This window comes from Aulostomus chinensis, chromosome 1 (genome assembly GCF_037954235.1).
Source record: "Aulostomus chinensis isolate RoL2024-O1b breed Wild chromosome 1, RoL_Achi_v1.0, whole genome shotgun sequence".
NCBI classification, from domain to species: domain Eukaryota; kingdom Metazoa; phylum Chordata; class Actinopteri; order Syngnathiformes; family Aulostomidae; genus Aulostomus; species Aulostomus chinensis.
The window spans coordinates 62,140,264-62,166,548 of record NC_141320.1 but is presented as its reverse complement, the minus strand read 5'-3'; the positions used below and the strand labels follow the sequence as shown (position 1 = coordinate 62,166,548).

Here is a 26,285-nt window from a genome sequence, read left to right as displayed (position 1 = left end):
AGAGCATGGTGGAACAGCTCTGCTGTTTCAAGGGGGACAAATTTAAGAAGGTTAGCCGTGCTAGCGACGCTGCCGTTGGCCCGAGAGTCACTGGGCCCGGACGCAGAACTCCCAGCTACTAGACGCTGAGCCGTGAGAGCTTCCTCCTCTGACTCTAGCAAGCTGCTTCCTGCTCCATCGCCTCTATTTCTGCTGCTTTCACACGGTTACATCAATATACAGTTGATCCATCCGTCAAGAAATCACTAAACCCCGCCCACACACAGCGACCATTTACGCTCATGAGGCACTGATAGACTGGAAGTTCTCGTCTGGGTCCCGCAGCCATGATGAGGAACCAGATGCTAACAACCACACCCGGACCTAGGGCTGGACGATATCACAATATATATCGTCTGGACGATAGAAAATGTCTATTGTTTAATGTTAAACTTCATCGTTTATATCGCGGGATCGCAAAACAGGCTTTACGGCAGTATTTTACGTCACCGACGCGCCTTACGGCAAGCCCAGGCACGCGGCTCTAACATACACAGCCATGGAGGAAGACGGTGGACGCCACACAGAAGAACATGTTACCAATTCTCAATCTAAACAACAACAAGATGACGAACAACCAGCGCAAACCGACGAGCTTGTACCTAAAAGAGGGGGAACTTCTGTCATATGGCGGTGGTTTGGATATAAAAAGACCGACAAGGATCAGACCACTGCACTTTGTAAAGTATGCCGCTGCCCGATCCCAACAACAGACTCGAACACGAGTAACTTTTTTATCACCTGAAAAAAGAATCATGACAAAGAATACAGAGAGAGTCAACGAGAAAAAGCAGCAAAAGCTGGGCCGAGTGACGTTAAGAAGAAACTCCAGACGCAGACATTGCAACAGGCTTTTACCCGCGGCTCACCATATAGCCATACCTCCCGCAGACGGAAGGAAATAACCGTGGCCGTTAGGGTTGGCACATCTGTAAAGATATGATTCCAATCTACACGGTCGAGAAACGGGGGTTTCTTGAGTTCGTGCAAACACTCAATCCTAGATATGAAATGCCCAGCCGCAAACACATGGGTAGCGTTGTTACCTGCTTTATATGATGAGCGCTGGGCAAAAATAAAATAAACTGTTCATTCATTGAATTTACCAAGAATGTGCTATATGGTGATGTATATCGTATCAGGATATAAAATGAGCTATATTGGGATATAAAATTTGGTCATGTCGCTCAGCCCTACCCGGACCTGCAGGGTCATTTGTGTTCGTGTGTATTTGCGAGCAGCGTCTAAACCTTCAATCTGGTTATTTCACCTCGGTAAGGACAGAGAGGGCTTAGTGCTCCGTCTCAGAACCAAAGTGCCCCGGAATCTAGCTGGAAGATCTCTGGACCACAATCCGCTCTCACGTCGGCTTCAGTCGGACTCTCACAACATTTTAATGAGAAAACACAAACTTTAGAGTGCGAAGAATTCCCCTGCTGCTAACATACAGTATGCCCCCCTCAGCCGTCTGCCGGTTCGGTTCTATCACGTTTTCAGAACCTTCTTCAGATTTTTACCTGAGAACAACTGGCACTTGAATGGTTCCATCAGTTGAAAAGAGCTGATTTCGTAGAGGCGGTGATGTGCTTCAGACTCTAATTGTTTATCTGAAGAACTGGATACACGGCTGCACCGCCGGCAGGTACGAGGAAGATGCTGCGGCACCTTGGTAATTAGCAGGCGCCGCTCATTGGCCACGAGGATGCGGTTTGTAACTGGTCTTATTTCTCATATTTAGCCACGAGTGCCTGGCCTGTTTTGATGATTTATGCACACCAGAACGACGCCGCTACCGCTCAGTAATGAAAGCGTTTTATTAGTTTTATCTTTGGCGTCGGTTGATTGATGTCTTCAGAGCCGCCGTGTAATAAGCGCGATCCAGCGGGAAGGAAGTCATGATGGTAAAATAAGAGCCTTCATTGGTATCGAGAGCCTTCCGTGTAATTGCAGAATCACCCTGAGGGGGTTTCAGCTGGAATCAACCGGCAGTTTGCTTTACATGATTCTTTTATTGTGCAAATCAGGGCCAACACAAACAGCACCTGTGCAGCGCGTGGCAACAGATGATGTGATGCAAGAGGACGGATGGCGAGCGCTCATCCTCTCCTGCTCCCTCGTTAGCTCGCTCTTGTCTGGCGTTCAGCTTAAACCATTAAGGAGATCAAATTGACCTTCCTGTCTTACAAGTTGGGAGGAAACTTCTGCAAGCCGACGCTCTGTAATCAAAGCGATTGCGTCAACTCCAGGAATGTGATAAGCTGTCCCTGTAACGCACATCAACAGCCCGATTGATCGTCCTCGTCTGGAAACAGACCTGCAGGCTAAAAAATGAGGCAAACAGCGCCCATGCTGAGAGAGTTGCAGCCTCTGACTGGGAGCGAGGCTTCATGGAGGCAGGGTGGGTCATGGAAGCTTCTTCTGACAATAAAAGGAGCAACAAATTGCCGTCAGTCACTGACAGACGATATGAAGCTCTATAAAGACCTATGAGGCTGTGGGACCTGCTGGCCGGCCGGGATCGAACACGTAAGGGAGCAGGTGAAGTTAAAAAGACGAGAAAAAAACGTAGAGGTTGTTTCAAACGATTAAAAGGTGAATGTGGGAGCAGACACACAGGCGAGCAGGTCACATGACCCCCCGTGGACAGACGTTCTCTCTCCTGTGTCTCAGATCATCATCAAGTCTGCTTTAGGAGCAGGCAGAAACGTCCTGATCGCATAAACAAGACGGTTCTACGTAGCCTACGTTGAGCCCTTAGCGTCATTCTGCTCTCTGATATCTACGTGTATTATATAATTCTTTTTACACCTTTCACAACAACGTCTTCACGCGACAACAGGAGAGACCTGACGATGTCTGCAAGTGGTCGGAGGAAAGTGGACGCATCAGGAAAAGTTATCAGCCAAACAAGCTGCAACACATCCAGAGGCAGCGGCAGATCCACTGGCTGGCTTCCCTGAGGGGGACGATCGGGGTTTAGCGGCAAGCTTGTCGCTGGATTTGTTAGCAGCGCTCAGAGATCCCAGACATCAGGAGGCGGGGACGGCTGATGTCTCCAGCTGGTCTCCTCGCAGCAGCAGCAGCAGCATCAGCAGCAGCAGCAGCACAGACGAGGTCCCTGCTTGTGTGTCTCCTCCCGTTAACTTCCCCTCCACAAGCACCTGCAGGATGGAGAGGATTCTCTATGCGCGACCGTGTCCGCCCATCTCTCCCCGTGAGGTGCCGACGCAGAGCATCACAGCGGCCCCAGATTAATCAATTGTTATTGTAATCTCATCCAGGATGTGCAGATTGAATCTTAATGGAGGCGACTGAGGCTTTCTTTCATACGTGGAAACATTTAACGTTGCCTGGCAACAACCCAACATGTGCTGATCCGCTGTATTCAAAGACGTAATGCTCTCACTACAGGTCAGGTCTCCGGTTCCGTCCCCGAGCAGAAAAACAACAACATCAGACAGTTCTCTGGCTGATCTTGTGAACGCTCAGCCAGCCTTCAATCAGGTCCTCCTCATGCTTTAGTCCAGGAGCCGGCCTTCCCCCAACCAGCTTTCCTTTAGTCGGAACTTTGTTCTCAGTATCTCAGCGGAGCTGCTATTGATCTAGTTACTAAATAAAGCAAAAAGTGTGCAGCAAACAAAGCAGGAGGAAAGAGAACAACGCTCTCCCCAGAGACAGAAACTGCTGTCTAACCTGATAGTGCAGCTTTACAGCAGCGTTTCTGTGCTTCTTCTGGGTTTTTAAACTCACTCATTTGCTTAATCCGAGCTGATCCACGAGACGTGAACAAAGCGTCCACACCTGTCTATCCTGGCTGCCCGCATCACACCAACAGCTGGGGCTGATCTGAGGCCCACATCCAAGAGAGGAGCGACACCTTTTGTGTGTGGGTGTGGGTGTGTGTGTGTGCGCGTGCATGAAGAAGTAGAGGCTGCATTCACTCACCATGTCGATGGATGACACAGGCCCGATGCTGTTGACATAAATGCCCACATCGATGACTGTTGGTTTCACTGCAAGAACCAGAAGGTAGAAGAGTGTCACATATTGTGGGTGGGACACGTGTGTGTGTGTGTGTGTGTGTGTTGGATTTACACATGCAATCATTCTATTTATTTCTCAGCAGCTAAATGCCGGCCGAGCGGCCTTCACGGGGTAAAAGTTGAGATGGATCATCCTTTACAACGTCACCTCGACGGGTAAAAGGAATCTCTTCTCCTGTGCGGGAGAAGAGACGTGACAACTTGAAAAAGGAGCAAAAATCTACTGTTGCTTCCTGGAGCAGTCACCTCGTTACCATGGCAATTAATAGCATTTCCAGTCAGTAGCTAATTTCACTTGGCAACAACATCCGGCTTGGTTCTCGGAAGCAGAAATGAGAGCATGTGAAACGCCACAACAACATGAAATATATCTATATTTGTTTCAATTTGTTTCAAACACAATCTAATCCCTGCATTTGTTGATGTGGCGAAGCTCCATGTTCTATTAGAACGACCTACATTCTGTAAAGAACGTCTTATCTCCACACACGGTTGATCTCCTCACATTCTTCCTGCAGAACCCTCAGATGGTCCATTACTGAACAGATATTGACATTTTTAAGCGTGCCATTAAAGCATCGACACACCCAGATGCAGTACCAACACTCCCCTGTAGGGGAATCTGAACCCACACTGAGTTCCGCTGAGGCTGACGTTCCCTCAGCTCAGCTGAAACCTAAATCTCTGCTACTATTGGAACTGGACAGAACAATCTTTGTTGCTGCAAAGGGCAGAGAATGTTCTCCACCTCTCACCGCGAGGAGTTCTTTGGACTGTAAGGAACTGTTTAGGATGTTCTAAGGAATGTCGAGTGGTTATTCCAAGAGGACGTTTTGAGGCTGTTCTGTAGTTGTTACTGAAGGTTCTACAAACGTTCTGGGAAGGTGATGCAAAGACAGAAATCAAACCAAAAATAAAAACAAAAAACCTGGTTCCTGTCAAGCCACTGCAGGTTCTACAAACAAACACTGTGTTGACAGCAAGAGGGAACATTCTATTGATAAATTATCCCAGAACCATCCTGAATGTTCTCCGATCATTCCATTAAAGAAATGACACCTTAGCCTTTAAGAACACTAGACAGCCCGGAGATAATCCTGGAAAACCTCAACATGAGTGTAGAGTAGGAATGATGCTCAAACGTGCCTTGTGCCTACCGGGCGTTCCACCATTATTCCACTAAAGAACATCTGTACAACCACTTAAAGAACTGAGGGAACTTAACAACTCCACCAGCCCCTGAACATTCTAGAAAATTAACTTTCATGTGGTGAACATTTCCTCTTCAAAAGTCTTCAAGAGAATGTTTTCATGGGAACTAGAGGCCCATGGAGGTTGGCTTCCTTATGTTCTACAAAAAAAACAACCCTCTGTAATTTTATGATGTGACTATAACACAGCATGAAATGGACTGTTCTCCTAAAGTCAGACAGAGAACCGTGGTCTCGGGGACTCTACTCACCTCTGGAGAACACTATGCAGGGTCCCTGGAACATCCCCTCTTAAAAAAGCTCTCCTTCGTACAATCATTCCCATTCTTTTTAGAACCAGTAAGCAAAAGAATAAACTTCCTAACTGCTAAACGACGACATGTTGACATCGGGGTTGGTGTGCTAGCACGCTAGTGTGCACCTGAACAGTCTGGGAAAGCTGCTCACCTGATGCCAGACTAAAGCCTGAGACCAAACACACTTGCTGGTACGAAGAGGAGGAGGCGCTGAGGCTGCTTCAGCAGGTCAGACGATCTTTTCGAACAGTAAAAATGTAAATTTAAATCTGATCATTTAACCAGGTGGGTTTTACGCTTCCTGACAGAAACGTTAAAGTACTGCAGTAACTGGGAGTAAGAGGGGAAGAGTCGCACCATGTCTGACACACACTGATCCACCTCGAAGGCCAGTTCCGGTCAGGTAAACTCTTCCATCTTAACCACTGAAATCATCTCGTCTGGACGCCGGTACGCTGCCAGAACTTCAGTGTCACGCAGAAGGAACCAGCGACCCGGTCAGGATGAGGTGCTGATATGTTTACTCTCACCTTCCTTCACTAGAACGTAGATGTTCAGTCAAAAATCTCGACAGGAAGTGGATTCTTTCTGGGTGTTGTTCTGATTGAACAGATCCTCTTGCAGGAGAAAGCACGGCGATGTCACGAGTGACTTGCAGCGCCTCTTTTATCTGTGCTGGGTGTTTGAATTATTAAAGTTTCCAGTGAATGGAGGCGAGATGCTACTCTGTTTCCTCCTCAGTTTTCCTTTTTTTGTTTTTCTTGCTCAACATGAAAAGCCCCCATGTGTCGCTGTGCTGCTGATTGGAGGATGTCGACATCTTCGCCCTCACGCCTCCTGAAGGGTCGCGTTTCAAAATTCAAGGCTTTGCGTTCGTCTCTTGTGTGTGCGGTTCAAGGACGGTTCTCCTCTGAATTAAAGGTGTCACATTCAAGAACACTGACTCTCCTGTGACAGAAAATACACGAGTCCCAGATGGTGCACGAACCAGAACCAAAATAACCTTAATTCCTGTGACTGGCGGAGATGGGAGACGTTGGACAGATGTGCCCCGATCTCTGACTGACAGGCTATCAGGCTACCAATCAAGCTGATAGCGACGTTTTACTGCGCTGGCCAGGACTCAGCGGTAGAGGGCTGCTGCTCCGAATATTTAGAACACTTGTGTGAACCAACCAACTTTTTTATGATCATTTTGTAAGTTTTATTCACATATCAATGAACCAAACCAGTAAAATGTTCACGTGGCCTGAAGTGTCCTCTGTACGTTGGGGACAGTGTGACCTAGACATCCTCCACTTTATTTTCTCTTTCTTTTCTCATGTCTTAACTCTTCCTGGTCTAAATCCGTCTCATTCTAATCACTTATTACTGACTGGGCTCTGAGACCCAGACTGTAATTACTGTTAACGATGTCTGGGTTCTTATCAAGAACAATAAACCTTAACTGAGGCATTCTTGTTCTTCTTAGACATCAGTGCCAAAACTTCAAAGCTCAAAATGATGTGAACTTCCCCCATTTACACTCTGAAGGAAAGGTGTGTGTTTGTGTGTGTGTGTGTGTGTGTGTGTGTGTGTGTGTGTGTGTGTGTGTGTGTGAGAGAGAGCCGTGTGTTTAATCCTCGGCCTTGATCCGTCGTGCTGCACCGCTATCGAAACACACTTTCCCAGCTGATAAATAAATATATAAATTTATAACACATACAGCAGCACTTTGTATGTGTGTGTGTGTGTGTGTGTGTGTGTGTGAGAGAGAGAGAGAGTGTGAGCTGTCACATGAGACAAGCTCTTCATTAACCCGTGACCCGCCTTCTCCTCATTTCAATTGTTCTTTCTGCTTCGCCGCCATCACATCATCTCCGTACTGGTAAACCATCAGAAACTTCTCCGGCCGTGTGGTTTGGGAGCTCTGGGATGTTCATTTGACTAACAGACCTCGAGTGGGTGAGTTTATGTGTGCACATCTGCGTGTTTTGTCCCCGGGGGAAGCGCCGTGCCGGGCCACTGATGCAAACAGTTTGGTTTGGTGAAGGCCTGCTGGGAGGCGTTGACTCCACGCCAACGACACGCTACGCTCCACCAACCCAGCGGCCAGGGACAACAATGCACTTCCTCATATCAGTTTTACAGGAGTTCTGCTCGCGCTGCGGTGACTGCAGACGTGTTCCTGGAGATATGTGGGTCAATTCAGCTGGAAAAACTACCACTACAACTGCTGCAGGTGTTTTATTTTCTAGCTGGGAGTATTTGAGAATACTCTCACGGCAAAAAATGTCATGACCAGGTTCTTATTCTGGGCGAAATAAAGACTCAAGCTAAGGCGGAGACAGGATGACCTGGCGGTGATTTGCGTGGGTCAGGAAGCATGCGTCCAGCATTCGTACATGCAGGACTCGATGATCCGTCCCGCACGTTTTTCTAGAAGTTCAACATATTCAGTTCTGGCTACTGGGAAACAAGGCTGATCGCTCAGAGTTCCCTGTAGAAACCGGCTGAGCATAAACACACGACGCTCCCGTGGAAAACAATCAAACACTTCAGGAAAAGGTCTTTCATCGCTGGTCTCAAAGAGACAAAAGGACAGAGCTGAACCAGCGGTGATAAATGAGGTGACACGTTAGTAACAGTGACTAAGTCAAGTTAAAGAAGTGACCCGTAAGCAGCAACCACAGTCACATCGGGGCAAGTCCACCTGAGGGAGGGGCTGGACTACGTACCCATCAAGCTAATCACAGACCCAGATGGCAGCAGGCGTACACAGACAGCGATGATGAAGTGATGAACCCCACGTTCATCCCGTCATCGGCGTGATGACGTTGAATGTCTGCAACAATCTCCAAAGTCTCGTTTCGCCTTTTAACACATGGGTAACGCAGCAAGTTTCAGACTGTCATGACTGGAATGTAAAGACTTCCTGGGTCGGCTCTGGTAAAATAACAATAAAGCTGATTTGATTTGACTTGTGTCCAGCCGACAGTCACTCAGCAGAGTCACTGATGCAACAATAAGACACAACCGTTCACCGGCTTCCCTTCTTCCAGCACAGCGGCGGCTCCGCTGGATGCACGGCCGAGCATGAAACAGCACCAGGGGGAACTGAACCACATCTGTGGAGGAAGGCAAGTATTTTGACCCCACAGCACCCCTGCACCTAGAGGAGGTTCCGTGTGTTTCTTCCTCATTTCGGAGCCTCAGCAGGGTTGCTGCTTCCATCTCTAACCTCCTTTTGAGCACAATCACTGGGCGTCAAGCCCGAGTCACCATTCTTATTGTTCATTTGGGGAAATCTGGCACAGAAGGCACACAGGACAATACGTCGCCATAAAAATTATTGTGAATGCAGAGTGGGCAAAACCAGGGAAACCCCCCGGGACACGAGACCATATTTGGCAAAGGCGGTCACATTAATCTGCATGTGGTTAAACTATCAGGTGGAAACGCCATGGTAGGTGACACTAGAGTCCCTCCTGAGACCCAGGACACGGAGAAGCCGATCGGTTACAGCGAAGCAGGTCTGCAGCATTTGGAAACTGGGACAACCTGAAGGGAATTGTCCTTAATTTACTCCACACTGGATGATCCACACAATGAGACTCTGAATCTCCGTCAGACGTGTTTTACCTCGATGTTAACCGCCCTATTGAGTTACTTTAATCTCCAGGTTTCCTGTCTAACAGAAGGAAAACGTCCTTTTTTTTTTGGGGTCTTGCTCCACTTCAATTATTTTTCTCCCACCTTTGGAAACCAGGAGTCTCTGAAGCTGCAGGCTTCCTGAAAGCTGAGCCGACCTGACATATGTCCAAATAAGCCGTGGCAGTTCCATGTGTGATGCTATTTTATATTTTCACTCTGTTTTGAACGCTTGTTTGGCTCCCTTTCATCTCTCAAAGTGAGAAATAAAGTTGAAACGAATGGCAGGAAACTACAAAGGCCGACCTATCTACCTATATATCAATCCATCAACGCAATTTTCCACTTCCAGTGCAGAAAATTCTTCCTCCCCCTCGTATTGCTCATCCTCCTACTTGTCTTGCTTTTGAGAGAAGCACGACAGGCCCCATCTGGATTACCCAATTACCCATGTGGACCTCGATTAAGAAGAGAGGGGTTTTTTTTTATGCTTGCTTGGCTTTCGCTGCATGACAAATGTGTTGGACATTGTCAGCCCCTGCAAACACACGTACACGCACACATCCCAGCTGACCACGCGGCCCGGCGCTGGGAGGGCTGCAGGTATCAGTGCCGGGCCAGATGCTCCCCCCCCGGGTGACTCAGAAACATCTTTCGTCTCAATTACAGACGTGTGCTGTAAAATAATGAGCCGGGTCGTGTTTGGTGAAAGGTACCACCAGGACAGGCCTGTGGAGGCTGTTTCCAGGTGAGTTCTCCCTAGCTTTTCTTTTCTTTTTTCTTCCTTGGTCTTAAATGTGCTGTGAAAATACAGCGCATTGGGAGTGACGAGATTAGAAATAAATCATGAGCCTGCAGCCGCTTTGGGCATGCTAACACGACGCTAAAACTTGCAGGAGTCGACTAAATGTTTTGGCTGCGCCTGATAATGACAGATCTCGTGTAAATACGAGCAGACAACAGAAATATTTGTGTCAGCCCCCTAGTGGTAATCACAAGTAGGCCACGCAGCGCCGTTGCAGGCCGCCGTGTTTTCCCCTTCAGGTGTTGTAGATTGATTGAAGTGCAAACTTGGCAGCCAGTCGACTGCTGCGGCGGATCTGCACGCCTGCTGATTAGCCAATATCACAGGTATTACCGGAATGATTCTAATATAGAGCCTCACACTGGATCTACAAGTGACTGCACTTTGGAACAAACTCTTGTGTTGTTCCTGCATGATGCACTCATCATCTAAATCCCTCAACACACACACACACACACACACACACACACACACACACACACACACACACACAGAGTTAATGGACTGGTCTGATTCAGATGAAACACTCTTCAATCAAAGTTTTTATGAAAGGGATTGGATAGATAATGGATTTATTGACTTAACATTTGAGGAGAATGTCAGCGACACACTGCAGCTCGCTCCTTTTCCGCAGGTTTCCTCACACTTGTGGAGAACTAATTAAAGAGAAACATCAGTGCCTCTTTTTGATGATGACCCTACAGCAACTCTCATAGGTCGCAGACACTAAAGTGGCATGAAATGAGTATATATTGTAATGACTCCACACACACACACACACACACACACACACACACACACACACACACACACACACACACACACACACACTTTTTTAAATATTTTGCTTCAATATAATGATAATTTGACCTACATCTGTTCTGCAGCAAGTCTTTCCCAGGACGAGCTGCTGAGAGAGAAATCAGCTGCAATCACACAACTACAGGGAACTGAAGCGCCTCATGCATAGTTGTTGTTTACTACCTTCGCCCCTCCCGTGCGCGCGCGCGCGCGCACACACACACACACACACACACACACACACACACACACACACACACACACACACACACACTGAAATCCCAGCAGCTTATTCAAGGACCAGTGTCTAGGCAATAAAATTTAGTTTAGTTGCTGTAGAAATCTGAACTCGACTTGAGAACAGCACCGGACGTAGTTTTCAAACTCAAACCATCACATCTACAACAAAAAGGATCAAATGATCTGAAAAAAAATATTTACGAGGCCGGAATCAACGAGGTCACGGGGTCGCTGTGTGTCTTTCAGGCTCATTATACGTTTTAACAGTCTAGGAGAGGGAGACATCTTATTTGAATATAATGTGTCCATTTGTAGTTCACCGTCCAATGAGATGCGGTGTGACTACAAACACCTTTGGACGACAGCTGTAATTTAGCACTCCGCGCTAACACTAGCATCTTAGAATTGAGGCTACTGCTGATGCGTTGGTTCGTGCACACTTTCCTCTTTCAATGAACTCAATAAATGTATAAAATGTGACGTTTCTGGTACTTGTGCCATGTGACCTGAAGATCGAGTTATTGTTCTGACACTGACCACATGGCTCTTTGTGGTTCCTTCAATCACCATCAACTTCTCGATTGATCCAAATTTGGGTTTCTGACTCAAGCAAAAATTCTGCGGCGAGAACTTCCATCGGAAACTGTTCTTCCGCTGAGATACAGGCGTTTAGAGCGTCCCGCGCACCCGTGTCAACTTGGGACTTGTTTTCATTTATATGGAAATTTTTACTGAAATGTGATGATGTGTTTAAGGAGGTCCACAGAGACCGCGCTGCAATAAAAACACAAGCTTGAATTTCACCTTCAGACAAACTAATGTGGCGGCAATAAACAGCTCTGACACCAACATTTATTATATAAATGGAATTATATCTACCCAGACTCATCAGCAGTAAATGACTTAACAGCTCGCTAAAATAAGACTTCACTCTCTGGGATGAAGATGTACATAAAGCGCCAATTATTTTTGGAGGCTGCATCATCAGCGAGACCCTCGCCGCAGCCCGGTCATGCTCGTTCCGTGCACTAAGGGGGGCATCCTTGAAACCGGGCTTTGGTGGACGTGAAAGGATCCTGGACGCTGCAACAGCTGGGTTCAGTGACGACAGCTGTTCAAGGATCCTCCCCTGACAAACACCCAAGATGTAAAATTGGAAGAGAAAAAAAAAAGGTGGCGAGATGCCGGAGTGCTGGATCCTCTCTTATTCTCTGACTTGGTGCCTTTGAGCAAAACCGCTAAATCAACTGGAAAACCGTGACTGCGTTGTACCGTATGCGTGCGTGTGTGTGTGTGTGTGTGTGGGTGTGTGCGCGCCGGTGTGAACTCGACACAGGACTCTGCTGATTCATGTTTACTCAGCGAATCTCCTCTGTACAAACAAATATTATTTAAATTGAGGAGCGCCGCTTCGGCGGCTGACCCTCCGCAGTGTGCAAACAAATACCAACACACGTCTGCCTCATTTCATTGGACGGAGATAAAAGAGGACACAAACAGCGGATTTGGTAAAAACTCATATGTCGCCTTTATGAACCAATAAAAAGGTCTCTACGAAAAGAATTTCCTATCAGGCAGATATTGACGTGTGTACAGTGCCTGTGTATTTGTGGTGTGTATGAGAGTGAGTGAGTACATACTGTACGCTGCCAGATTGTATTCAGCTCCTTGAATCAAATCTAATAGATCTGGGGAGGGAAGGTGCTTCTGTTCCCTCGGAGGTTTAATGAGAACCAGGCGAAGGGAAAGGTCTGGCTGCTTATGAATCACCAGCAGGCAATCACAGAGCCGGCACCGAGCAATAACTCAGGAAAACACGGCCCAGTGGAGGCGCTAGTGTTTGATACATTTCAGTCACTCTTTAAGAAAACTTAAATACTGGAGCATCAATGGCGTATTTTCAGAGTATCAATGGGATATTATAGTACTATCATTGGAATGTTATTGTGGTATCAATGGCGTGTTATAGTACTACCATTGGAATATTATTGTACTATCATTGGCGTATTAGCAGAGTATTAATGGCGTATTATTGTCGTATCAATGGTACATTATAGTACAATCATTGGCGTATTAGCAGAGTATTAATGGCGTATTATTGTAGTATCAATGAGATATAACATTACTATCATTGGCGTATTAGCAGAGTATCAATGGCGTATTATTGTAGTATCAATGAGATATAACATTACTATCATTGGCCTATTATCAGAGTGTCAATGGCATATTATTGTAGTATCAATGGTACATTATAGTACTATCATTGGCGTATTATCAGAGTATCAATGGGATATTATAGTACTATCATTGGCGTGTCATAGTACTATCATTGGAATGTTGTTGTGGTATCAATGCGTGTTATAGTACTACCATTGGAATATTATTGTACTATCATTGGCGCATTAGCAGAGTATTAATGGCGTATTATTGTAGTATCAATGAGATATAACAGTACTATCATTGGTGTATTAGCAGAGTATCAATGGCATATTATTGTAGTATCAATGGTACATTATAGTACTATCATTGGCGTATTATCAGAGTATCAATGGCATATTATTGTGGTATAAATGGGATATTAAAATACTATCATTGGTGTGTCATAGTACTATCATTGGAATATTATTGTGGTATCAATGGCGTGTTATAGTACTATCATTGGAATATTATAGTACTATCATTGGCGTGTTAGCAGAGTATCAATGGCTTATTATTGTGGTATCAATGGCATATTATAGTACTATCATTGGTGTATTATCAGAGTATAAATGGGATATTATGGTACTACCATTGGCATATTATTGTAGTATCAATGAGATATTATAGTACAAAGATTGGCGTATTACCAGAGTATCAATGGGATATTATAGTACTTTCATTGGCGTATTATCAGAGTATCAATGGATATTATTGTACTATCACTGGCGTATTATTGTAGTATCTATGGGATATTATAGTACTATCAATGTCATATCATTGTGGTATCAATGGGATATTAAAGTACTATCATTGGCATATTAATGTAGTATCAATGGGATATTAAAGTACTATCATTAGCATATTATCAGAGTATCAATGGGATATAATAGTACTATCAACGGTGTATTCTCAGAGTATCAATGGGATATTAAAGTACTATCATTAGCATATTATCAGAGTATCAATGGGATATAATAGTACTATCAACGGTGTATTCTCAGAGTATCAATGGGATATTAAAGTACTATCATTAGCATATTATCAGAGTATCAATGGGATATTCTCAGAGTATCAATGGGATATTATAGTACTATCAATGGGATATTATCAGAGTATCAATGGGATATTATAGTACTATCAATGGTGTATTATCAGAGTATCAATGGGATATTATAGTACTATCAATGGGATATTATCAGAGTATCAATGGGATATTATAGTACTATCAATGGGATATTATCAGAGTATCCATGGGATATTATAGTACTATCAATGGTGTATTATCAGAGTATCAATGGAATATTATAGAACTATCAATGGTGTATTCTCAGAGTATCAATGCGATATTATAGTACTATCATTGGCGTATTCTCAGAGTATCAATGGGATATTAAAGTACTATCAATGGCGTATTCTCAGAGTATCAATGGGATATTATAGTACTATCACTGGCGTATTATCAGAGTATCAATGGGATATTATAGAACTATCATTGGCATATTATCAGAGTATCAATGGCATATTATCAGAGTATCAATGGGATATTATAGAACTATCAATGGTGTATTATCAGAGTATCAATGGGATATGATAGTACTATCAATGGTGTATTATCAGAGTATCAATGGGATATTAAAGTACTATCATTGGCATATTCTCAGAGTATCAATGGGATATTATAGTACTATCAATGGGATATTATAGTACTATTAATGGGATATTAACAGAGTATCAATGGGATATTATTGTAGTATCAATGGTGTATTATCAGAGTATCAATGGGATATTATAGTACTATCAATGGTGTATTATCAGAGTATCAATGGGATATTAAAGTACTATCATTGGCATATTCTCAGAGTATCAATGGCATATTCTCAGAGTATCAATGGGATATTATAGTACTATCAATGGGATATTATCAGAGTATCAATGGGATATTATAGTACTATCAATGGCGTATTCTCAGAGTATCAATGGGATATTAAAGTACTATCATTGGCGTATTCTCAGAGTATCCATGGGATATTAAAGTACTATCATTGGCGTATTCTCAGAGTATCAATGGGATATTAAAGTACTATCATTGGCGTATTCTCAGAGTATCAATGGGATATTAAAGTACTATCATTGGCGTATTCTCAGAGTATCAATGGGATATTATAGAACTATCAATGGTGTATTATCAGAGTATCAATGGGATATTATAGTACTATCAATGGTGTATTATCAGAGTATCAATGGGATATTAAAGTACTATCATTGGCGTATCATCAGAGTATCAATGGCATATTAAAGTACTATCATTGGCGTTATTGTTGTAGTATCGATGTTGTATTATTGTAGTATGGATGTTGTATTATTGTAGTATCATCGGCATATAGTTGGTTCATCATAACACATCCTGCGTCAGCTACTCCTGTCTGATGCATTTGCCCTCAGTTCCATTTCTTCATCTTTATAGAGAAATTACTTCCAAGCTCCTTCATATCATCAGCGTGTCATCAGTGTGTCATCAGCGTGTCACCAGCGTGTCATCAGCGTGTCACCAGCGTGTCACCAGCGTGTCATCAGTGTGTCACCAGCATGTCACCATCGTGTCACGGTGCTGACCGTTAATTACAATGTGACTTGACTCCATGTCACAACAGCGACAACAAAGGTAACACCTTGTTTGCACATCGTTGAACATAACGGTGCAAAAAAAAAAAAACATGGCTGCAATGGACAGCTTTTTGGACTCAAACGCTTCAACCGCGAGGGAGTTGATTTATAATAATCGGCCTTGGACATCTGCTATGAGAGGAGTTAATGCTTTACTGTCTTTGATGGTGGAGGACAGAATATCAAGTGCTTTAATCACACCTTTTTTTGTCTTAATGTTAGAACTTTTCTCATTTTTAGCACAAGGAAGCAAACACTTGTCATTCCAGAGATTTAATTAGACTTTATGTCCATCAGGTAAACAATGAATAATGCATTACTTTGCTCCCTGGTGCAAATACATCAGTGAGAAGTGCCTGATACCAGACAAGCCAGTGTTGGGATGAGGTTTTCGCAGACAACATGCATCATCCCTCTGGTGAAGGTGGCAGGTAAAGAGACCTTACACCCCATCGCGACAGGTCACAACAATCAGAACGTATATCAGCAGAGCTGTGAGACAAACTAATGAGACAGTAAGAACTTTCTTCACAGCCAGGAGGAAACATAAGCAGCACAGGTAGAGCCCACCCAAATCCTGACTGGTGCCCTGCAGTGGGGCGAACTTGGGGGCCACAGATGGAAATCGATTAAATGGTTAGAGCTCTCAGGGATGGAAAATGTGTCAGCCATGATCCAGGCCCAGCTTGCTCTTATTACACCTAATGCACTCCACTTAGGTATCAGCCGCCGCTTCAGAGCCCGGCGTGATTGCTTGGTCCATTCCTTTGTGATTTCTCATTAAGTCGGGAATGCCGAAGGAATAAAAGACACGGGTTTACGGCGCTCCTTTGACCTCACTTTGGAAATGAATTAAACATTTTAACAGAAGCTAAAAAGCTTGTCAGGAGGAGCCGTTTGCTTGATCGGACCGTGTGTTTTTGGAAAAACAACAAAGCTGAGAAATGGAATTCATTTGCAAATATTTTGGTCAGTGTGTGGCACGTAGCTCTGCATTTGGGACATAAAAAAAATTAATAATTCATGAAGTAAGTTTCTCCAAAACATGATATGATTTATAACAAAAAAGTTGCTACAAATAGCAAACAGCACAGAGCTTTACAGTAAATACAAGATAAAATGATGAAAGTAAATGGTTTTATGGTCACAATGCCTGTCGTTGCACTGGCGTCACCATAACAACATAATGGATGTGTGTGTGTGTGTGTGTGTGTGTGTGTCTTGTGCATCTCTTTCCTGCAGGTAATTGTCATCTTTGGCAGACCTGCCCAGCTAAGATGTGAAGCGTTCTCTAAATTCTCTCCTCATCGGATAAAATGTCACTGGACATGAAATGTTGTGGAGGCTCTTGGGAGGATCAGTCGTTCAACTGTTGAGGCGTCTACGACGTGCCGAACGTCGGCTGAGCCGGGATCAAGGCAAGGAGGCCTGCCAGGACCAGTTGGCCTCAAAGCCAGCCGAGATCTGAGCGGCACGTACAAAGAGCGACTGTTAGACTCCAGCGGGAGAGCCGCTCTGCTGCTACAGTTGTATTTCTTAAAGGCTTGCCAGTCAAAATAGTTTGACAAAGTTCAAGAGTCTGCAATGTTGTTGAGAGCTTCCATAAATGGGAAAATACCAAGACCATGAAAGGGTTAAGACAGTCCGGCGGCTGGAATATTAATTCTATTTCGGGCCAGAATCAATATGTATTTAATTTTAACAGCCTCCTCATATTTCCATGACGATTCCGTTGCAACCAAGTCACTACGCTGATGCAACTCCCGCCGTTTACACTTGAATTCATCAACCGTATCACATAATCTCAAATTCACACACACACACACACACACACTCATTTGACATTGCCGGTGTTTCTGTGACCTCACAAACAAGCTGTTCTCACTTCTCTTCATTAGCGACTCAAACGTGCACCTCAGAGTTTGGCTGAGTTTACCAATATTTCAGACTTCTTTAAATCCAGAGATCAAACAGCATCAACTGAGCCAAGAGAAGGAAAATAAGACTCGCGGCTTTCATGTGAAAATGTAACTTACTTTTGTACACAGTGGTGCTCGTTCACCATCTCGGAACACCGAAAAAACAAAAAACATAAAGTTGCCGATGGGATGTTTCAGTGACCTCACGCTTCGATAAACGCCGTTACTAAAGGCAGAAGAGTACCAAGATCCAGTTCGAGAGAACCACAACGGTTCACTCAGCCAAACTCGATTAAAAAGTGTTTCACTATATCAGACAGATCTGCACGAAAATCAAGAGGGTTCCTACTTGGCACCTGCACCTTGCTATCAAGTTTAGTGAAAAACAGCCTCATATTTATTGCGTATTTCTGCAGGCAGACAAAGAAGACAGGAAATATTACGTCCTTGACGGGCTGCCATACCTCCAACACAATAATTTTAAAACAGTATTAAAAAAAAAAGATCAGATCATGAATACATCTCCAAGTCTATCTAGTTACTAACATTTTATTGGATTAAAAACAGTAAAACCTTCATGGTGATTGAATTCTGCTTTGACTTTAGCCTTTTATTTTGTGTTTTTGTACTTTTTAGTGTTTACTGAGGCCCTAAAACTCTCCTTATGACTGTTTTGTGTCGTGACTTTGAGCGTTGTGGTTTGGTCAGGAAAATAGTTGGCGCAGCAGAATTTGTGTGTGTGTGTCAAAACTTTGCCGTGGTAAATAAAGCAGAGAAAGCTATTAAAGGAACTGAGTTTCTTATGAAAGGAATTCCCAACTTTCTGCTCCACTGGGTTTTTCCCCTTCAAAAAAATAAAAATAATTAAAAAAAAAGAAATTAAAAATGTACAATTTTGGGCTGCGTTGGAGGGAAAGCCAGGGCAACAGCAAATGTATGAAGAGTTCCTCCTGTGGCTGCAGGTTTTTACTCAAACTGTTCAAGTTCCTGTGAGAAAATGAAGTCTGGTCGAGAAAATCGAGTTACAGGAGCAGATCAATGAGTTGGGAGGTTGAAAAGGGGCTCACTGCAGGTTCCGGGACTGTGAGGACAGGTCTGACTGCTCTACGTAAGGTAAACAGCAGAAGTCGACTCTGAGGCGTCTGCTCTGACTGAAGGGCTCCGCTCTATTCATTTATTCATCGACACATTAGTGTGTATCTTTGCGACTCACAGTTACTTTGCCCTCAGATAACTTCTCTTATGATTTGCCTCTGTATAAATAAAATGAATTTGAACTGACTTGATTTAAATTTCACTCCCTGCTGCACCAGGGCTGCACCAAGATTTTGAGTCGTCCTCTACGATGTTACAAATGATGTTAGCATCACTGATCTTTTATGTGCAGCATGAGAGGACTTCCAAAACGTGAGTTGTACCCTGGAACTGCAGATTCTATGAGGCCTACCTGTGTACCTTGAGGTGGTATTACAGTCAAATAGGCGTCTTGACTCAACATAGATGTTTATTTCCGTCGCCTGGTTACTAGTTTGTGCCTCTGGGATGCAGAAAGAGCCAGCCATGTTTAGCAAGATTGGTGTTAAGTATGCATCACTGAGTGGAGGCTAAAAACAGATTTCATTATGGATGCACCGATGGCCCAGCCAGGGATCAAAACTGGCTGGTTTTCCTGTCCCCTAACCAGGAATAATGGCGAGTTTAGTTATGAAATATGTCCATCAGCGCAGAAAATCAAGCCAGACAGGAAATCTCCACACAAATGGCATCGTATAACTACGATATATAAAATCCCATGTGCATGATCCCGATCGCAAAAACAAACTTAAAGAGGGTGCAATCTAAACGCATACTCCATGTACACGTGATAGAAACCCATCAGTCAAGAGACAGTGACCACATCAGCAGAAACTTAGCAAGTTAACCAAGCCGGCGGGCAGCTGTGTGGAGGACCCACGTGATCGGTACCACAGCCTGAACGCGGCACAGCCGTGCACGAGGGAAATTCGGTGTCGGTGTGGAAGTTCTTCACTGTGAGGATGTAAAGCTCTCAATTGATAAAACATGTCAGGTCAAAATAAACCACTGGGAGCCACAACGAACAACAAATATAATCAGGCTCTTCAAACTCCCCCAGCCCAGTTAACAAGGGAAAGCAGCAAAGCTAGTAGGAAGAGCTCAGAGCCAAGAACCAGCCTGCAGCCGCTCCGAGCCTTCACTGGCTGCCGTCGCCGTCTGTGCAGCTCAAACTAGGAGATCTGAAGCAGAACATCTCATTTCATTGAAAAGTCGCATAAATTTTGAAAATATTGCATTTATGTTTTTTTAAAAAGAAAAGACAGAATGTGACTTTGTGACAATTGTGACGTGCCGATTGAGGTTGGATGCACACAGATACAGAAGACGGCATCTGCAGGACGGGCGGGGAGGCTCATAAAATATCTAATCACGAGATACAATCAGTAATTTCATTTGTTTATTTATTGTAATTTTATGTTTCTTCATTATGGCTAATGTCACTGTGGTGGTTACGATCGGGACCAAAATAGTTATCTACTGATGAAGTTAGAATAGAAAAACTGTCTGTGTATCATAAAACAGATGAGCCACAAAATGATGATTGAAAAGTGTTTCTCTTACAAAGGAGACACTTATCATCTCAGTCTGGAGTGTGTGTGTGTGTGTGTGTGTGTGTGTGTGTGTATGGGGGGGTGTTAACCATCCCCCAGTACCCCATCAGAATTTGCGAACCCCTTTAAAAAGCATACACAACATTAATAACAGGCTACATTAAAAGCATTTTGTGTAAAAGAGCACACTAACGAATGAATGTTTTATTTCTGCACAGAGGCACAAGGGTCACCAGTATGTACATCATCATGAGTTCACACGCTGAGCAAATTAGCATAATAAACACCCTCAAAACACCGTATAAGGTCAGCTGTCCATTGATGAAAATGGCACGGAAAAGAGGAGGAAGACCTTTAAGCACACTGAGACTGAGGTCAGGTCTCAGAAAAAGATGAATATAAACACTTGGGTAGAATTATCCAATTATGACGGTAATGAAATTCAGGTGCCAACAGAGCCAGAGTGAGAACAATGACTGCTGCTGCTATCACGCCTCAGCTGTGTGTGTGTGTGTGTGTGTGTGTGTGTGTGTGTGCGCGTGCGCGCGCACCTTTATAGCAGGTCCTGTAAAACATGGGATAGAAATGATAGCCTCTTCTATCTTTCTGTCAAAAACAAAAGACCACAAAGACCATAACAGGAGGGGCCAAGAGTACTCGGTCAGCACAGACTGGTGGGAGGGTACTGGTGTTACTGGGAAGGTAACTGTCTGGTGTCTCAGCTCTTGCACCCCTGGATAGAGAGCGACCTGACACACGTGACCGTAGCGGTTCATTTATTCATTGGTGCCAGTGAACAGGCACACTAAACTACAAACTAAATCCAGTATCTTGTTGCCTAGACTTCATCTCCCTCACCCTGGCAGCTCGGTTGAGTCTCTCCCGTCTGCTCTGTGGAGTCATGGGTCATCTGCACCAATCCCACATCCAAAAATACTAAAATACTGGTGAATCCAGGAAATTAAATCTATTCATTCATCAGCCTCCGTGAGGGCGTGTTACCCACGTCAGCTCGTCGCTGCACTAGCGAGCATGTGGCTAAAACCTGCCGAGATGAAAAAGCTGATTTGTTGCTGTGGATGATGTCAATCAACACATTCACTCTTGTCTATCACTGACACTTTTAATATTAAGCGAGTTATAGTCTTGTTTTTGACCATGTCTGGTGTTTGAGGGAGCGAGGGAGAGATAAGCTGATGATCGAGAGAAATAGGCTCGATCATAAGAGAGCGCCTGGCGCAGCGTTCGCGCGCTCATCAGTGTGTAATTCTACTAAACGATGGCCATCAGCTAATGAGGCAGCCCTGTGCCTCTGGAGGCATCTGGTTAGACACCGCAATCTTGATTAGCACCATCCAGGCAGATGCTAACGAAGGTGCTGCAGCAGGAACGTGCTGTGTCAATCCCAAACAGACTGCATGCTTCAAACCTACATTTTGAATCAGTTTAAAAGTGATAAGGGGATCAAAAATAACAGAAAAGTACTGCATCACTTTTGGTTTAGCGGATAGCTAACCTCTGGTTTAGCCGTTTGCTACATTCCAGTTTAGCCCTCAGCTCATGTTCGGTGTTGCTCATTTGCAAAAGTGCTGTGTCGCATCTTCTACCGAGACAAAAAGCAACCAACTTTTAAAATGCTCGGAGTCTAGAAGGAGCTTAGTCTGAAGGTTTTGTACAATGCTGCATATGTTGTCCCAATGCAAATGTGACCTTTATGTGGGAAAGGAATGTGAAATTTGGAAATAGCAATGTATCGAATGCAGAGCAGCTCGAAATTTTCTTCGCTTATTCAAACACTATAATCTGACTACTGGCAGGAATTATCCATCAACATATAATTACTGGAAGTGGGGAAAAAAAGGAGGAACTGAGGGATGGAGCAAGAGAGGGGAGGAAGACAGGAAGCAGCTGTGAACCAATGGTGTCTAAGCAGTTTCTATTTCGGGTACACACACGCACACACACCTGGCTTTTATCTGAATCAGAGTCCGACTCTTGAGCGACACACACGTTTAGATCATATGAAGTGTGCATGAAAGCCAATGCAGAAATCCTATAAATAAACACAAGCAGAAGAATAAATATAGACGGATAAAAGTGGACTGCTTTAAGGCAAGCACACACACACACACACACACACACACACACACACACACACACACACACACACACCCTATTGACATGCAGGCTGTCCCTCCCGTCTCATTCCAAACAGCTGACTTAATTGTAAGCGCCAGACATATTCAAGGTGACAATAATAGCTGATATGATTGCAGCGACTCGCTTAGTCTGTGTAGATCAATAGCTTGTTAGCGAGGGACAATTACAGCCTTCAGTCACATTCCCTGGATGCGATCACACGATCACACAAACACACACGCACGCAACAACTGGATTAGGTACCTGCCGTTATTGAAAAGCTGTCAATTCAACTGTATTTGCCTGCAGGCTGAACCCAAGTGAGAGACGGTGATCGGCTTGTTTAGCAGGGTGATCCTGCTCTGAAGTCCCCATCTGATCAGTTATTTAACCTCGTAGTTGTGTCTTAAACGCTGAGGGATTTGGAATCAGGACACTGTCTCCATGTGATAACAGCTGTGTCAGAAGTTTTGGGTCCATATTCTGTTCTACTGAGCAGTAATTCCTCCTGAGATCAGCCGTCTGTGCAGCTTTGTGCCTGATAGGTGCATAATAACAGAGAAGGCAACAGCGACCTGGGCTCGTGCAGCTTTTTGCACATCACAAGGCACAAGTTCTGGTTTGGAATGAGAACTTTATCTCGTCTCTCATCAAACTATGGTATTGTCCAAAAACTCGCTTGCTTCAATCAATCAATATTGATCACATACAGAATGAGTCTGCAGTCTGAAGCCTGATGACATTAAACACGGTGGAATAATGATTCTACTGGCTGACTGTCCACATTTCAGCAGTTCCCTCAGCGCTGACTGTGGAGGAGGGAGTTGAACTGGTGCAGCGCTGGACGTGGAGCCTCTTTCACTCAAACTCTGAGCCACAAGAGGTCCAAAAGTTGGCCATTCAGGTAACATTGAACGTATTGCACAGGTGTATGAAAAGACTTTCACCAGCCGAGCCTGCTAACTTCTGCTAAACTTTGTCCTCTGCTACATTCAGTTTACCCACCTGACTACTTTTGGTTAGCCAACTCCTAACTTATGGTTTAGCCCTTTGCTGGGGTATGATTTAGCTATGAACTAACATTTGATTTAACCATTGGCTAACTTTTGGTTTAGCTCTCTGCTAATTGACATATTAGCCCTGTGCTACCTGAGAGTTTAGCCTCCTGCTAACTTACAGTTTATGTCACTGGTAATTAATGGTTTAGCCCTGCACTAACCTTTTTGTTTAGTCCTCTAACTTATGGTTTAGCCCTGTACTAACTTCTGGTTTAGCTCTCTGCTAACTTACATATTTCCCTGTGCTAGCTTGGAGTTTAGCTTCCTGCTAACTTGCAGTTTATGTCTCTGGTAATTTATGGTTTAACTCTGTACTAATTTTGGGTTTCCCCACCCGCTAACGTCAGATTTCGCCTTTGCTACCTCCGCCATCTCTCCCAACTTAGAGATTAGCCCTCAGTTGACTTGAATGGGGACTAAATTCTTTCATCTTGCATCTCTTGTAGACTTTCCGTATGTTACTGGACCAAACATAACACTTTATGATAGTTAAACAAGTAATTTTATCTGGATTGTAATGCTAAAAACCCCCCAGTATTTTTCAGCCATGAGATGGCCTGGTACTTTGCAACAAGAATCTGTAAAAGGCATTTTTGTTGTGTTTATACTGCAGACTGCCGGCACAGCTAAACCCAATAAAACACAGACCGTGCTGCTCGTGGCACCAGCCAGTGCAAATAAAAATATGTTATTGTCAATAAATGCTTGGAAAAGACCAAATGCAACAGTCTGGGTCTCAGCCTCAAGGCCCTTCATAAGCTTTATAAATGACTCAAATACTTTTCAGCACAAGTGGTGCTCTTGTGAGGGTTTACTGCAGGGTGGTGTTTGCTGGATCCCCTCCAAACACAGGTGTTTTAATGATAATGACATACTCAGATTTGGGTCTTGGGCTCAGAGGGATCTGATATGGCTACATGTGGATGTTGGAAGATCAGTACTTCACACCGCAGGTCATAAACATGAAGACAATATTGTTCATTTTCGGTGGAGAAGCTGAAACACCTTCCAAGACAGAAACAACTTCAAAAAGCAGCATCTGAGGCTGCATGGGTCCCACTCACCACCTTGAAAAAGACAGGGACAGCGAGTGCTGCCGTACAGCCTCGGAGGTTTTTGTTCCGACCCCTATAGAAGGTTCTCACTCTGCTTTCATCTTGGATCCTGTGGCTGTTTGGATGAGGGCCCACTCTGAGTGCTCCACTAAGATGCTTGTCAATAGGCTCAATTTTTAGGAGCACAAAAGCTCAAAACTTTCTTAAATGTACTTTTTTTTTAATTTGCTGCAGAAGTGGTGTGCGACTAAAGTGCGCCTTTAATCATCCGGACTCGAAAGGCGCATGGCTCCCTGGCGTACAACACCCTGTACACACACACACATACACACACACACATACGCACGAGTACTCAAGGATCACACACATCGCACACACTGATGGCGCTCAGAATCTAAAGAGAAAGTGACACAATAGGGACACAAAAGAATCTCATTGCTGGCGAAGCCGGTTAAGGTGAGGCTCAACACTTGTTCTGCTTTGGCGAGGGGGTTGGAGCGGGGGGGGGGGGGTTGCTTTTTTCACCGTGAGTGGACCAGTCACCCACTTTATATGAAGATTAGTCTTGCGGCTGATTTCACATGACTGGAGGAGACAGCGGGAAAACAAACACAGCAACTGGGATAATAACCCTGTTATGCCAGATCTTGGATTTCTACTGAATTTTCTCCAGCTTTTGCTTCATAGATGTGGAGGGGAATTGCAGTTCTGGCAGCTTTTAAAAGCAACATAAATCAAAAAATAGAGGCAGAAACTTTAGAACAAAGTGACAGTGATGCTTCCTCCTGGATTGAAGATAAACAAGAATGTAGAGGGGACTGATTTGCAGTGGGATCAGGGACTGAAGGTAGAGGTGAAAATCCACAAACACTCCTTCGCCCTTCTCTTCGCTTGGTGGTGATTGGTTGTTTGCTTCTTCTAAATTGACATAATAAAGAAATCAAAAGTAGACATTTAAGCCGGGGTCATAGATAAACACGCCTGTAGTACATCTCCACTTCCTACCACTGGAAAAATGAAACTCTTCCAATCTGAAGTATTGGTCACGGTAAAACAGGTTCATTTGGTCAAGCTCACGGTGCGTTTCTTTTCAGCTCAATTTAAAGTGTTTGTGGAGTACCGAGCATACGACCCACATGCGGTAGATGTGAATTATACTGTATGATGCATTTGAGAGTTTGAAAATGGAGGCTTTTTTGTAGTTTCGCTGTAGAACTCTGGAACAATGTCTGGGTGAATTCACGACATGTAAAAGTGACAGATTAAAAGGCGAACGGTCATTTTTGGGTGAAGTATCCCTCTGACTACTGGTGGAGACATAACTGATTGTATGGGTGGAGCACCTTGTGGTGGGTTTTTTTAACATTTTGTGTGATGTAGGCATGTATTTAATGTGTGAGTCCTCATCCAGCTTGCGTCTGCTTAATTAGAGACGGTTTCTACCAAAGACGTGAGGCGTCACTGTCAGATACAAACACACTACTTCGAAATTAAAGACCAATTAATACAGAAATCAACACAAGAGCCTGAAGCAGCAGTTTGTATTCTGAGTCCACAGC

The 26,285-nt window shown here is 44.2% G+C and overlaps 1 protein-coding gene across 1 annotated transcript in view; it reads right to left on the bottom strand.

Moving 5' to 3' along the window:
• LOC147272633 (gamma-aminobutyric acid receptor subunit gamma-3-like) overlaps positions 1 to 26,285 on the bottom strand; it is a 74,979-nt gene that overhangs the window by 43,530 nt on the left and 5,164 nt on the right. Inside the window, exon 4 of the mRNA XM_086198650.1 lies at positions 3,985 to 4,052. Coding sequence (XP_086054776.1) covers positions 3,985 to 4,052 — 68 coding nt within the window. The remainder of the gene's footprint in view (positions 1 to 3,984; positions 4,053 to 26,285) is intronic.